General features: G+C 45.2%; 1 protein-coding gene across 3 annotated transcripts; it reads left to right on the top strand.

Annotated features, from left to right (window-relative positions):
• Window positions 1–1,090: 1,090 nt before the first annotated feature.
• Window positions 1,091–15,052, top strand: LEMD2 (LEM domain nuclear envelope protein 2). 3 transcript variants are annotated; one of them, XM_077839022.1, is made up of 9 exons: window positions 1,091–2,539; window positions 3,556–3,596; window positions 4,417–4,492; window positions 5,801–5,877; window positions 6,727–6,806; window positions 9,734–9,879; window positions 10,941–11,042; window positions 11,140–11,242; window positions 12,865–15,052. In XM_077839022.1, exons 1-9 carry the CDS (start codon window positions 1,132–1,134, stop codon window positions 13,013–13,015), a joined length of 2,184 nt encoding a protein of 727 aa, XP_077695148.1. In that variant the 5' UTR covers window positions 1,091–1,131; the 3' UTR covers window positions 13,016–15,052. The 3 variants fall into 3 exon arrangements, 2 of the variants coding, with proteins under 2 accessions (XP_077695148.1, XP_077695149.1); XR_013348508.1 differs by lacking the exon at window positions 9,734–9,879 and having other exon boundaries at window positions 12,865–12,899; XM_077839023.1 differs by lacking the exons at window positions 9,734–9,879; window positions 12,865–15,052 and having other exon boundaries at window positions 11,140–11,243.
• The last annotated feature ends 304 nt before the right edge of the window (window positions 15,053–15,356 follow it).

Here is a 15,356-nt window from a genome sequence, read left to right as displayed (position 1 = left end):
AACCTGTCTTAAATGTTCACCTACGGGACCAAAACAATCAGTTGCTTAAAGAATATAGCCTAAGGTAGATGGGGGCAGGATTGAGGATTGGCCTTAAAGTCCATGAGTCTGTATTTCAGGGTGGTCTCTGAAAACAGGGTGGGGCTCTGAACACAGTAGGACACACAACTGAGGGCATGGGAAAGGGCAGAGTTACCAAGCTTTTCTGGATTCATTGGTGTCAAACTATTTTCAGTCTGCGGTTCTCAAGGCTGGGTCTCCTCGAGTGAGGGCCATTCCTACCTATTCCACTTATCTTTGATCAGCAACCAAATGTTTGTTCACTGGGGAAATAAAACGGCACAAGAGAGACTGCTTTTAAAGCAGAGGCAATTTAGGGTGCCTGGATTTTATCCCAGGGGACAAATCTGGTTGCACCCCGGTGCCACCTCAAGCACATCTTCTTGCTGTATTGAAAGGTGGCATAAACCAGCAACCTGCTCAGCAATGGCATAGGGTGCAAAGAGGCTGTTGCCAAGGCGCCCGGCAGTGTCCGCCTGTCACCCTGCAGCAAAGGCCACCATCATGTCACGCTGCAGCCTGGCACCAAAGCCCCCCCCTCCCGCCATGAGGGCACTGCCACCAAAGCATCGCCCCACGGCAATGCAACCTCTCATCGGTCACCCTCGGCAACGCCACGGGGCGTCCAAGTGTCGCCCCCCGGCAATGCCACGTGCCACCGATGGGTCATCTGGAAGCCGTGACATGAGGGCATTTCGCTGGCTCAGTCACAAATAAAAGGCTGAGCTAGCCACCTCCCCCTCTCTCCCTTCCTCCTGCGTGTAACTTGTTTCCTGTGAAGGGCACAAAACAGCCTTCCCGCCCAGCCCCTGCATGATAAGGGCTGAAGAGAGAGCCCCTGGGACCAGAGCTCTGACCTCCCCAAGATGGCGTCCCTGGGAGGTGGCCGGGAATGGTTGACTTTCCCAAGATGGCGGACGCACCGGTCCGGCTAGGCGTCACAAAGCGCTTACATTGACCTTCCCAAGATGGAGACGAGAGGCCTTTCCGCCTCTCCCAAGATGGCGGCCCTTGCGTCCCCTCCCGCAGGGCGCTTCCGGCCTAGGCCCCGCTCGGGCGGTAGTTCCGGGCATGGCCGGCCCGTCCGACGCCGAGCTCGGCCGCGAGCTGCGGGCCTTGGGCTTCCAGCCGGGGCCCATCACCGACTCCACCCGCGAGCTCTACGCCAAGAAGCTGAGCCGCCTGCGGGCCGAGGCGGCAGCGGCCCCCAGCATGGCCGGCCCGTCCGACGCCGAGCTCGGCCGCGAGCTGCGGGCCTTGGGCTTCCAGCCGGGGCCCATCACCGACTCCACCCGCGAGCTCTACGCCAAGAAGCTGAGCCGCCTGCGGGCGGAGGCGGCAGCGGCCCCCAGCATGGCCGGCCCGTCCGACGCCGAGCTCGGCCGCGAGCTGCGGGCCTTGGGCTTCCAGCCGGGGCCCATCACCGACTCCACCCGCGAGCTCTACGCCAAGAAGCTGAGCCGCCTGCGGGCCGAGGGGGCGGCCGGCCGGAGGAGCCAGAGCACAGGCGCTGCCCCCAGGCCTGAGCCGGCCTCGGCCTCCGGCCCTCGCCGCCAGCCCAGCCCCCTGGCCCACCGGGCCCACAGCCAGGGCCGTAGGGAGAGTGAGGAGGAGGAGGGCTCGGAGGAGGAGGAGGAGGATGGGTACCAGCCCCCTCACAGGGATGTAACAGGGGGGCTAAACCCTTGGGCTCTTCTGGGGAAGACAGCAGCCCCCGGGGGGCTTGCCCCCAGCCCCCAGTGGAGGGCAGAAAGGGGGTTCAACCCCAGCTCCCAGTGCGGGACAAGAGATGTCAGATTAGCCCCCAGGCCCCAGTGGGAGACTGAAAGAGAGTTAGCCCCCAGGCCCCAGTGGGAGACTGAAAGAGAGTTAGACCCCAGGCCCCAGTGGGAGACTGAAAGAGGGTTAGCCCCCAGCACCCAGCGGGGGATGAGGGATGTGGGGTTAGCCCCCAGCACCCAGCGGGGGATGAGGGATGTGGGGTTAGCCCCCAGCACCCAGCGGGGGATGAGGGATGTGGGGTTAGCCCCCAGCACCCAGCGGGAGACGGAAAGGAAGCTAACCCCCAGCACCCAGTGGCGGACAAGAGACGGGGGGTTAACCCCCAGCACCCAGTGGCGGACAAGAGACGGGGGGTTAACCCCCAGCACCCAGTGGCGGACAAGAGACGGGGGGTTAACCCCCAGCACCCAGTGGCGGACAAGAGACGGGGGGTTAACCCCCAGCACCCAGGGAGGGACAACAACAGTAGTAGGGGGATTAATCCGCAGGATCCCATGGAGGACAGGGGGAGAAGGGTTAACCTCCACAAGTCAGTTGACAGCCCCCAAGCAGGGTGCAGTAGGAAAGGGTAGGGGTCTGGAGTTCTACCTTTCCTGGTTCCTGTACCTGGCCACCCTGGTGCTGTTGGTGATTTTCCTAGGCATCCTCTGGGTGAAGATGATTTGGCCAGCCTGGCTTCTGGGGGCAGAGGAGAACCGTACGTGGGGGATTAAACTCATTTTTAAATCGCCTCTCCCCTTTTCCTCTCCTTCTTTCTCTTCAGTCCCCTCTTGTTTCCATCCCCCCTATTGTCCATCTTCACTGCATTTATTTTTCTTCTCCCTCTCCTCATGTGTTGTCTTTGCATCTTGTCTCCCCAATCCCTTTTCCTGGGGCACCTTGTTAGTCACGGAAAAGTGTCTTGTGGTTGTGTTGTTTTTTTTCCTCAAGTGAACTTGGCTTGAGATTCTTCAAAACCATAGATTTTTATGGGGAGTTAAATTTTCATCTAGCAATGAGGACATATTTTATGATCCATCATAATGATGTACTGCCCATATAATTGCCCATCATCTGTTTTAATGTCATTTTATACAAAGCACAGTCATCCAGTGTCCTTGATCTTGACCACTTCAAAGGTAGAAGACTTGAAATTGCCTTCTGCTGCTTACCTCCAAGAACATTGGATTTTAAATATGCAAAAAAAGTGACATGCTGGGTCCCTACTGTAGCAGATTAAGTCTCCTGCTAGATTAAATTCACAGAAATCTTCTGTTGGTCTGGTTCCAAAATGAAGGAAAAGGGTTTGTGGAAGGAATTTGTGAAGTGTGGTTGCCAAAACGCAACACAGGTGTAGGTGTTTTGTGCATAGAGTAGATGAGCAGGCGGCCCTGTTTTCTCAAAGTCAGTGAATACTGCAAGAGCATAAAACATCTCTTCTCTCTAGAATTATTTGCAAAATGGTTTGGAAACTCCAAACTATTTGCTTACTGAACAAAATTCCCTGTTTCTGCCCTGATATGTGTATGTTACTAATTTAGGTTTCGATATGGCCTACCTTAGTTGTTTCAGTAGCACTGTTTGATTAGTAAGGTAATACTCAATGGGATGAATGGTAGAAGAATCAGATGCTTTAAAAGTAGCTATTTTTAATCACTGCTTTAACCACTAGTTATTTTCTCTGTCAAAGTTTTTATTTTCCGGCTGACACCCTTATTTTCTTCTCTCTCTCAGTTAAACTGTTAACTGTGGATTGTGAGACAAGGACAGATGATGTAAGTGTAAATTTAAAGTTCATTTTAAAAAAATCGTTACTGTAGGGGCAGGCATCTCAAAGACCGTTAACTATTCTAGCAAATTTCACAAATCAGTTACTGTCAATATCACTGCCAAATAGCCTGTATCATTTTACAGGAGGAATTTAGTGGTTTACTAGAGTTAGATTTAATAGGCTTCTTTTTCTTTTTTTGCAGGCCAGACTAGATTGTGACTGTATAGAAGAATGTGAAAGTTATAGATTTAAGCTACTGAAGATCTGAATCACTTGGTGTTATTTTCTTTTGTTAATTGTAACAGAAGTGACTTTGATTTGTGACAGAGATTTTACCTATATAGTCATCTTTTCTAATAGAAGCTTTAATAAAGCTAAATCCCTAATCTCTGTTGAGATGTGTTTATGCAGCCCTGATTTATTCCACAATGTGCTATTGAGAGAGACAGAATTCTGAATCAAATTCAGAGTGGTGATATATGCTGGTAAATTGATAGTTGGTCTCTTGTGATGTTCTGGGGAAGTATATCGTAAATCTATTTACTGTACCTGAGTTTGAAGGAACTGCTCCCTCACCTGCTGTTGGAGTAGAAGGCTATGATGACTGGGAATTGGAGGCATTTGCATTTCACAGGAGGTGCTCAGCCATGTACAGGATTAGGCCCTGAGACTTTTTGCCTCAGTAATCCTGTATTTTAATTTTACCAAGTTGAAGTAGAGTGCAACTGAACATACACTTCTATTAGTATTTTATATTTGTATTTTGGCTGATCTAATTGCTATCTTGTTGCTATTGATGTTTATTATCTATTTTTGACTTTCAGTTCTGTCAAGCTAAACAGAAGGACATTTTAATGGCCATGCTGTATGAATTATATAACTACCTGGCAGTACAAGCTGGTGAGTTCTGATTATCATTATAAAGCACTTAGGAGGGTTGAGCAAACTGCATCTCCCAGCTGGCTGGACATTTTCCTTGTGCAAATGACTTTAGGGGCACTGAGAAAGCAGGCAAAAGGTGAAGGAAATGTTTTCTTTAAATGTGAATTGTGCTGTACTGATGCACTTATGTCTCTGCAAAGGTACCTGTGTTTGTATGGTGGCGGCCTTATTTGCAGATCATATATTGGGAATTTGAGATGCAAATACTCAACTTTATAACTTTTTTTTTTTAAACCCAGTGCCTCAAATGCTTGCAAGACACCTGAGTCTAACAGCAGAACGTTTCTATATGTTTATGTAAAACATTGGCTTAGAGCACTGGCCAAAACAGTCCAACCAGACATTAGAATACAAGCGGCTGCCCGGGTCAATGACTAATGGTTTCATGTTGGAGAAGGAAATGCAATCAGAAGTTTCTTATATTTTCTCATTATTCAGTCAAGCAAATATTATTAATATTGTGCTAATGGATAGAATTGTCAAAAGTGCTTGAGTTCCATTTTGAAAAGTGACTTAGGAGCGCAACTCCTGTACATGTTCAGTGAGTCTTATGCTCTTAAGTGCCTAAATCACTTTTGAAAATTTGTACTCAAAAGCATAGTAGCCATTATTTAATACGTCTGTTCTGACTTCTTTTCAAGTCAGGGTTTCATGGTCTGGGTTTGTTAAGTTTAAGTTCAGTTAAGTTGAACATCCGCCATACCTGATGGAAAGTGTCCCTAATGCATTTGGCCAGATGTGCAGTTTTGTAGAGTGAGATGGCCGTATTCTTCTTGGCTAGTGTGGTGGGTAGCGTATACCTTGAAGCAATACATTTGATTGCCCTTATCTTAACCCAGTGGTTCTCAAACTTTTGTACTGGTGCCTCCTTTCATGTAGCTAGCCTCTGAGTGTGACCCCTCCTTATAACTTAAAAATGCTTTTTATATATTTAACACCATTATAAATGCTGGCGGCAAAGCGGGGTTTGGGGTGGAGGCTGTCAGTTCACGACCCCCGATGTAAGAATCCTGTGACCCCCTGAGGTGTCCCGACCCCCAGTTTGACAACCCTTGTCTTAGCCTATATACAGTAGCTACAAATTTGATTAAAGGTCATAAAATTATCTGGCTAGAATATTTAACTCCAGTCTTCTGTGTAAACATTTTGGCTACAGCTAAAAGTGATTTAAAAGAATAACGCTTCCAGATGGTTCAGGGCATTTCCTGATTGTCTAAGAGTTGTTTTTTTTCAGGGTTGTTTCCATCTATTCGACTTGTTTTCTAGGTAGTTTTGAGTGTGGAAACCCTGAGAAGCTAAAAAGTAAATGCATTCTGGTTAGTGAAGCAAAGGATTATGTGGCGGTAAGTAGGATTGGAATGAGTGTTAATTGTTGTGTATTGCAGTTAATTTCTTTCTATCTGTTATTTATTGCTTTATAAAACAATGTACCATCTGGTTCATTTCTTCATCCAGTTCTGAGTCTTTCCAATCTTTCCAGTTGTTCCTTTGGCCAGTCCTGTTCTCGACATTTCTTTCAGAAAACAATCTTCTACTCCATCTCTCTGTCAACACTAATTTAGCTGTTGTAAATCTAACTAATGATTAGTTTCAGAGTAGCAGCCGTGTTAGTCTGTATTCGCAAAAAGAAAAGGAGGACTTGTGGCACCTTAGAGACTAACAAATTTATTTGAGCATAAACTTCCGTGAGCTACAGCTCACTTCATCGGATTTTTAACTAATGATTTTTTTAACTAATTTTTAACTAATGATTGTTGCTCCACCTTAGTTGTCAGTCTTTTGATGCCAAAAACGTCCCTGTATTGAGGAATGGAAGCAGTAAGGTTTTCCCCAACTCACCCCCAAGTGATAGGAGGCAGGCTGTTTTGATCTAATGTTCCACTTCTTCAAAGAAGATTGTCAGCAAAATTATGTTGTGTTTAGCAGTTAGTCTCAGAAACATAAGGAGAATATTGTTTTACGGTGTGCTTCATGTATGATGTACCAAGTTATAAATTCTAGTCAAGATTCCAGGCCAGTCTGTAGATTTGGTTTGCCTCTCTGCCAGTTTGCCGAGTTAGTTAAATTGATAAGAGGTAATCTAGCAAAAAAATGCAGGTAGAGCAATTTTTCCCTTTACAGCAAAGCAATAATGTTGTTCCACCTTCGCAAATGAATGCAGAACTAATCTTCTTATCGATTCTTTCATGTAGAATGTAACCGGCAGTTCCCCAGAGAAGTTTGAAGATGCCCTGCAATGGATACTGAACAGTAACAGTGATTTAGGGATATGGTGAGTGAGTGGCTGCACAAGCTGTTCAAGTTATAATTCACAGCACGGGCTGATCTTATGTAATTTGATATTTAGTGTATATTGGCTTGTTGGCATGTCGCCTATCCTGTTAGATCTCGTAAACTAAGCCAGGATTGGGGTGGTCAGTACTTGAATGGGAGAACCTCCAGATTACAAGTAGCGTGCTGCAGTAACTGTTGGTGATTCGGTAAGCGATGTTCTTTCCTGAGTCAGTGTCCCGGCGCTGTGCTCGTGGAGCTGCTGTCTTTCAGATGACTGGTAAATCTGAGGTCCTGAATTCTTGTGGTTATTAAAGATCCCCTGGTACTTACTGCAAGATTTAGGAGTGAGGTGATAGTCTAATAAAAGGTAACTTCTGTTGATGAAAGAGATAAGCTTTCAAGTGGCACAGAGCTCTACTTTAGGTCTGTGTAGCTCGGAAGCTTGTCTCTTTCACCAACATACGTTGGTCCAGCAAAATATATTCCCTCACCCGCTGTGTGTCTTTAATATCCGGGGATCAACACTGCTACAACAGCGCTGCAAAAAAATTTGAAGTGTTAGTCCACATGTCCTGCCCATGTTCCAAATCTGTGTGATTATAATCTGCCTTTTAAAATTCTCCCCCGCGCTTTCCACTGGATACCGCTCTCTCCAGTGTTTCTGCTGCAGATGCTGCTTTGGTGTTCTAATGTACAGCTGCATTCCACTACTGAGGTGACTGAATTTCAGTAGTGACTGAAGCAATCCTGGTAGTTAGTGAGTAAAATGCTGTGGGATCTGAGGATGAGGGTTGCTATTTTAAAAAGAAAATTCTGAATGGCATCTTCAGAGTGTGTCTGCATTAGTATGTATTACTAGCAGAATACCTGATCAATGGAAAGGCTCCCATTACCTTTACCGGGTGCTGGATCTGTGTGAGATAGAGTAGTTCCTCTTCTGCTTCATGGACAGCCATGATTTTAACACTTGAGAGGGGAGGGAGGAATATTTGTGTTTGACAATCCTGAATTTTGTCTAGTTAGAAATCATCATCCTGTGAAAATCAGCTTAAGGTTTTGTTCAGCCCTTTGAAAAATATAAAATGCTATATAAGTCCTTTCTGTATAGTTATAAAGGCTCCTCTGCCTGTCTCATTCGGATATCCTCATGGACTGTGTGGGAGATATTAAGAACCACTAATTGTAGGCAGGGACCCACTATAGACATAGTTTACAGCACCAAAACGCAGATACATTATTTGAAAGCAAACTTATTCTGGAGAACTGTCAAGGAAGGAAAATATTAGCAATCTGAAGTTGCCCCTTTGCAGTTATCAGAGATTAGATTGAACTAGCATGTATTGTTATGCCATACCAGCACATCTCATGATTCTATGAGTTTCTGAAGGATTTAATGATGCAGGGAAACAAAATATTAAGCCTTATAGTTGAATAAACATTCAGAATGTTAACCCAATGCAGTATTGTCTTCCTGAGTCAGTGGACATACTAACATAACTCACAAAGATGTGACCTGTCTCCATTCAGTATTAACTCTGGGGTCTAGTAATGATAATGGAAATGTCAATATAGTTAGCTCTTTCACTGCTATGTAACTCATTTCAGGAGAAACACTGGAGTTGTGGGCATAGCTTGCGTAGAATTCCATTTTTTTTTCCTCCCAACCTGCCCCCTACAGCTACTGCTGTAATCTAATGTTCCAGGTGTTGTCTATTTCTTTAAAAAAAAGACAACAACAACGAGGAGTCTGGTGGCACCTTAAAGACTAACAGATTTATTTGGACGTAAGCTTTTGTGGGTAAAAAACCCCACTTCTTCAGGTGCATTCTTAACAACTTAATCAACAGCTCACCAAATTGATCCAGTGTTTGGCAGCTCATTGTGAAACTCAGTAGGAATGTAGAGTGTGCTAAAAACCTGCTGTTGGCTTTTTCACAGACATTATGTGAAGTTATTTTGACACTGCACTAGTAAAAGCAGAACAAAATAAGATCGCTGTGCTTGGTAATTCATTTAAGATTTGGACTATAAATCAGACAAAGTGGCTGTGAAACAGTTGGGTGTCTCCAATTACAGCAAGGCTCAGTTAAAAAACTGTAAGCTGCCAATGGCTTGTTATTTGTATGCTGCTGGACTAAGGGTTCAAGTAATTTGCACTACCTGTCTACAGTGGGCTATTCATTACATCTCTAGAGTGAATTGGTAGCTTTTAAAAAAAAAAAAATCTTAATCCATCTCTTACAAATTGGAGCACTTTCAGTTGGATTTACCTAATGCCTACTGATTAGATAGATCCAAGAAGGAAGCAAACATAGATGTAGATTGATCTGTCTCTCTGTGCTATAAGTGCAAAGGGAATCTGATTGCGTAGTGGATGTACGAATGAATTTGGGAATGTGTTATGAACTGTGCCATAAATGCTTTCCAAGGTTGTGTCTGGTTTACGTTAGCCATATTTGATTTGGTGTCACTTTTCCAGCTGAACTGTTTATGCTCATCTGTAGCAAGGAAAACAGTGCAGGCTCCACAGACATTCACACGCTCCCAGCTGCTCTCTGCCCAACTGCTGATGGGTGACTCAGTAAACATTTCCATTTCTCTATGCTGGGAGAGGGGAATCCAATTTTAAAGTTGAATCTTCTGCACCCTGAGAAGTGCTGTCAAAGCGTCTGCAGAGGGAGACTTCAGTTTACCAGTGGGAGTTCTGATCCTGCTGCCTTTTCTAAAGCCATATTCCTCCTGTGCTAAGCAGCCAGTGCTGAAATGTTCTGGAAAGACCAGTAATGAGAATGCTTTAGTGTTTTCTACACGGTTTGCTGAAAGAGTTACAGCTGCTGCAATGCGTTTGCGTACCTTGTCCTGATTAAAGCCTGTTGCTGGAGTCTCTGCACTCTTCAGAGGTGGTTTTCTGCCTTTTCCCATCAGGTTAAAAGGGGAAGACCCATCAGAACCGGTTACCAGTGTAGACCAGGTGGTGTGCCTCGAATCCACCCGTCCTCGGATGGGGTTAGGCTGTCGTTTCCGCCGGGCAATAAGCACTGCCATTATGAACCTTTTCATCTTCTTCTGGAGTAAGCCTTTAGCCTTCATAGCTGAGCTTTCCCCGTCCGTATACCCACTCCCACAACCACATTAAACTAGTGATAAATGTTAAAGGAATTCTCTTGGTGAGTTAATTTCTATCTAATTAACCTGTGATCTAGCAATAGAAGGAGACCTGTAGAGACCCATTGTCCTGCAGTAAGTGCTTTTCCTTTATTTCAAACCACCAAGTACATCAGCTGTCTGTCTCATTTAAGTGTTTCTCAAGCATTCGTTGTGATGGCCTGCAAAATTAGTCTAGTAATAACCTGCCCAAAGATTCAGTTCTCATCCCTTCCTTGTACAACACTGTTCAGTCTTCTGGCATCACTGTTAATGAGTTGGAGTATTTCTTTGTTTTTTGTCAATTTTTTGTGTTGTGGTGGTGCCCAAATGCTTCAGTTGAGATCAGGGCCCAACTGCTAGGTGCTGTACAGACACATGGTGAGTTCCTGCCATGCTGTGAAGAGCCTATAATCTAAATAGACAAAAGACAGACAAAGGAAGTATCATTATTCCCATTTTACAGATGGGTAACTGAGGCACAGAGAGACTGAGTGACCTGTTCATGGTCATAAAGGAGATAGATGGCAAAGTCACGACTTAAATCTACATCTCATGAGTCCCAGTCTGGTGCCTTAACCACAAGGCTTTCCTTCCTCTCCTTTCTGACCCCTTATTTCGAGAGCAGTGAAGCACGACTGTTCTTCTGGATTATTGTGGGGTGGGCTCTGTGAAAGTGAGGGGTCTTGAATTTTAATGCCGTAGAGACCAGTCGTCGTCCTGATTTTTCTGGCGGAAGGGAACACTACAGGTGTCAAGAAATCCCTCCCCTTGGGAGTTTGACTCCAAGCACTGTCCGTTTCAGAATTCCCATGCGTTGTGGTTGTCACAGTAAACAACATGAATAACTCCGATATGGTTCCAGGCGGGCCCTGGATAGCAGAGAACAAAACCAGTCTCTGATAAGAGTAGGAAATAGAGCAGCTCACATCCACTGAACACATGTATATGAGTGCACATGCTTCCATTTGTGTTCTTCCACTCATAGGTCTAATTGCCCTCTGGGGGATCCTGTTACTCCTGAAGTATCACTGGCGGAAGATGGAAGAAGAGGAGCAGGCCATGTATGAAATGGTGAAGAAAATCATAGGTAGAGGCCAACTGCTCTTTGGCGATCTAATTTAAAATGGTCTCTTCGTTTCAGACAGTTTCACTCCCCATTTGCCCCATTCGGTTTCCTCTTACAGCTGCTGTCCAGGATCACTACAAAGAGTGGGAACAGAGGTTGGAGCGATACCCATATGTAGGCATCCTTCACGTCCGCGACACCCTCATCCCACCCCAAAGCAGGTGAGCAAATCCTTTCCCTTTAGGAAGGGGGCCTTCAGCTCAGCTCAGAGCGTACTTCGTGGGTAACCGACTGGAAGCAGACTTGTTGGGGAGTGGAGTGTGAGGAGTTTTAGAGGAACGAGTCTGGCCTTTGGGATTGTAACGGATTCTGACATAACCCAGACTGTTATAACCCACTCGGGATAAATGGGCCCGGCCTAGTGCTATGCAGTGTAGTTGTAGCCATGTCAGTCCTAGGACATTAGAGAGAGAGAAGGTGGATGAGGCAATCTTTTATTGGACCAATGTCTGTTGACAAGAGAGACAAGTTTTCAAGCCACGCAGAGCTCTTCTCCTAGTGCTGACGTTTTGAACACTCACACAGGTGTGCCGTCATGGTCATATCAAGCAGAAATTGGCTTTTGTTTGCTTTTCCTGGCTGTTGGGTGTTCCGTTTGTGTTCCCTCATCTAAACTTGAATCAGATGTTATCCTGAGCGTCTCCACCGCTCTGACCTATCATCTGGCCAGGAGGACTGCAGTGCTGTGCCTTTCAGAATTGAGGCATCCAGTGTGCAGCCAGAGCATCAGAGTAGCTCTTTCCTGAATGGCTCTGTGCATTGCCTGCCATGGGAGTGAGACTAAGCTCACTAATCAATTTGGGTTTCCCGCCAGCCAGAGCAAAGCAATTGCCAGTTAGGCAGATGTAATTGGGAGACACTATCCAGTTACAGGTAGGTTACTGGGTTTGTTGCTCTTCAAGGAGGCAGTGTGGTCAAGTAGCTGGATCACAGGATGGGGCGTTAGTAGACAGGGGTCCTGTTTTTTCTTTGCTGCAGTATGCTATTTGCCTCATCTCTAAAGTTCAGTTTCCTCTTCAGTAAAATGGAGATCGTCCCTACTTTATAGAGTACTTTGAGATCCATGCTGTTATGAAGGACAAAGCCTTAGAATCATAGAATATCAGGGTTGGAAGGGACCTCAGGAGGTCATCTAGTCCAACCCCCTGCTCAAAGCAGGACCAATCCCCAGTTTTTGCCCCAGATCCCTAAATGGCCCCCTCAAGGATTGAACTCACAACCCTGGGTTTAGCAGACCAATGCTCAAACCACTGAGCTATCCCTCCCCCAATCATTCTCATCCTTAATCAGTCACTGTACTACTGGTAGGAAAAAGGTCTGATGTGGTTTGATCTGATCAAAAAGGTTTGAGCTTATTTGCCTGCATGCGGTCCTGAACTGAAAGTTGGGAGCACAACTAAACACGGATCCAGAACTGGGGCAAGCTCCACTTTGTGTTCTAAAATGTAAGGGAGCTCTGCAAACGTTATTGCAAGTGTCCTTGGGGAAAAATACTAATTGGGGTCTCCTTGCACCACAATTCAAGTTTGGAATTCTGTGCAATCCATAAGCCTCCTTGTACTGCGTGGAGGTCTCATCTTCCACAGTATTAGAACCATGTATAAAGAGTTGGCGCCTTGACGCACTGTCTCAGAATTAGTTCTGAATGTTCGCTTTGATCTCCTTTACTGTCTATTGGAAGGTAACGGGAGGAGGTTAAGAGTCACTTTGTAGGCAGTGACAAGTGCGCTAAGCAAGCAAACATAAGGCAGAAATCACTATTCCGTTTTGCTGCTACTTCCAGGAAAAAAATGAAGCGGGTCTGGAACAGAGCTGTGGACTTCCTGGCTTCCAACGAATCGCGGATTCAGACAGAGTCACACCGAATAGCAGGAGAGGATATGCTGGTGTGGAGATGGACACAGCCCTCTTACGTCTCCGATTCAGAGCACTAACCCGAAGCAAAGGAGGAGCCGTTGGTTCAGTCTGTGCAAATGGACAGTTCCCTCTCTGGATGTGGGAAGGGATGGACAGGAGTTCTAACTTTCTCAGTTTAGAATCATCCCGACCCCCTTACCCTCTATTTCTGAGAGACGCTTAACAGATTATTTTTAGGGCAATAATCTTGGCTTGTAAGAAGATGGACTTGAGCTAGAGAAGGAGCCAGAAGCACACCAAAGCTAGCTGTCCAGTGAGTGTTTGAGCTCCATGAGTAAAGAAACATATAATCGCCCTTTAATATCTAATAGAAAGGGGCAAGGGATCTCTTTGCCCAAAGGGTAGGAGGTTTAAAGGTGATCTTTACTGTGGGAAGACCAACAAGTGGTTTTACCCATCAGCAAATGTTTTTTAAAAGAATTAATATTTCCCATGGAAACATCAGGAATGGGAGTTAGGTTCCATTAGTTTAAAAAATGTTTTTATCTCACTAGCACACCAGGAACCAAGCATTTAACTGACACTTAACAGAGAAGAGCTCTGTATTTGTTTTGCCTTTACAAAGGGTGGGTGGGATTGAGTGACGGCAGTGTCATGTGCCTTGAGAGATTTGGGGGGCTGGAGGAGAGGTGATGATCTCCTGTGCTTTGTGTGTCAGCTTTCATTGTGCTTTGTCTTGTACCAGGAACGGGGGAACAGGTGGCAAATGACAGAACACAGGTGTACATAAGGAGCATGCTCTTATGGCTGCAGCCAAAAACGATCACTCCATATGTACAAAAAACCCCCTTGGGAATGAACATCCAGGGTGAATGTACATGTCTATACTGGGCAGCGCAATGTGTGTGTGTGCTTTTGGAGAGCAGATACACAATGCTTACAGTGTTGATGCAGGATTTGTTTGCAGAAGTTAATGTGGCAATGCCACAACACTTAATGAAGAATTGATCTCTGCTCATTAACACTGCAGGCATTGTAGTTTGTATATCCAGCTGTTTGGCTACATATGTTTGGTTTTATGTACAATTAGGAAGTGTTTGTTTTTGAGGAGAAAATAGCACCGGAGTGTAGTGGCCTAGGCAGGGCTGAGATACTGTTGTTCTCAGGGTTCCCAACATCATAAACTTGTTGTCCCAATCTCCACTCAGACAGCCGGGACCAAATCCATTTCAGCCATAACTCCATTGGCTTCACCCCCTTATGCCAGCAGTGATTTGACCCCTTATAACCAGTGGATTTTATTTCCATTAGTGTCATAAATATAATATGCGTGTGCCCATGTTCATGGAGAGCTGCTGCTTCAAGATTCAGGATCAGCAGGCAAGCTTGACGAGGCCATTGAATCCTGTCCATGGAATTGCGTTGAGAAGTAATTTTATAAAGTACCCAGGAAGGGTTGAACTGGTTTCTTAATGTCTGGAAGTGTGTTCTAACCATGAAGCTTGCACTTCTACTTCCCCTGCTGGCCACGCTGAAGATTGAAGGATTACTGGGGCTTTTTCACCTATGCATTCTGCTGGCTGCCTCAGATTCATTATATATCCTGCTGGCTTGTCAGAGAAACTCAGTACGGAAAAGCAATCTCCAGAAACAAAGCAACAGGAGGCCTTATTAGTTAAGTAGGAGAAATCCCATGCTGAGTTGAATTTTATCCCCGTATGTTCCCTTTTATGGCATAGGCAGGGTGTTTGAACAAAAGAGGAAACTCAACAGCTGTATCCAAGACATTAACCATCTTTCCCACGGCTTATTGATTAAAACCATTGATAAAAGAAAGGCAGCCTTTATTCTTTTAATGTGCAAGGACAAGATCTTCATATCCATTGGTGCTTGCGAAAACTCCCATTGTGCCTGCTGTCTTTTTAAAATGTATATGGTTTGTAATTTTTTTAAACCACCGGATCTAGAGCAAAAAAGCCCAACACTGCACTAATCATTTGTACTGTTGATGAAATTCTTTTTTTGTAGGATGAATCTCACCGAGTTGGTGCAATTTATTACACATTTAACTTGTGTCTATACATTTAATTTGCGGAATAAATTTGTTAATATTATATATTGTTTGTATTGCAGTAGTCAAGGACCAGGATCCAGGTGTGCTAGGTGCTGTACAAACACAGAACAAAAAGATGGTCACTGCCCAAAAGAGCCTACAGTCTAAGTATAAGACAAGAGCCAACAGGCAAGCACAAGAAACCAGTGAGACGCTAATGGTCAGCATGATAGTCAGTGGTCTTAGCACATCAGGAGCTTTGTTAGTCTCTAAGGTGCCACAAGTCCTCCTGTTCTTTTTGAGGATACAGACTAATGTGGCTGCTACTCTGAAACCTGATAGCTGTTGTCAGGTTCTTTTTTTAT

The sequence above is a fragment of the Eretmochelys imbricata genome, chromosome 21 (assembly GCF_965152235.1).
Source record: "Eretmochelys imbricata isolate rEreImb1 chromosome 21, rEreImb1.hap1, whole genome shotgun sequence".
NCBI classification, from domain to species: domain Eukaryota; kingdom Metazoa; phylum Chordata; order Testudines; family Cheloniidae; genus Eretmochelys; species Eretmochelys imbricata.
Note: the sequence above shows the minus strand (reverse complement) of the source record. Positions and strands in the feature narration are given on the sequence as shown.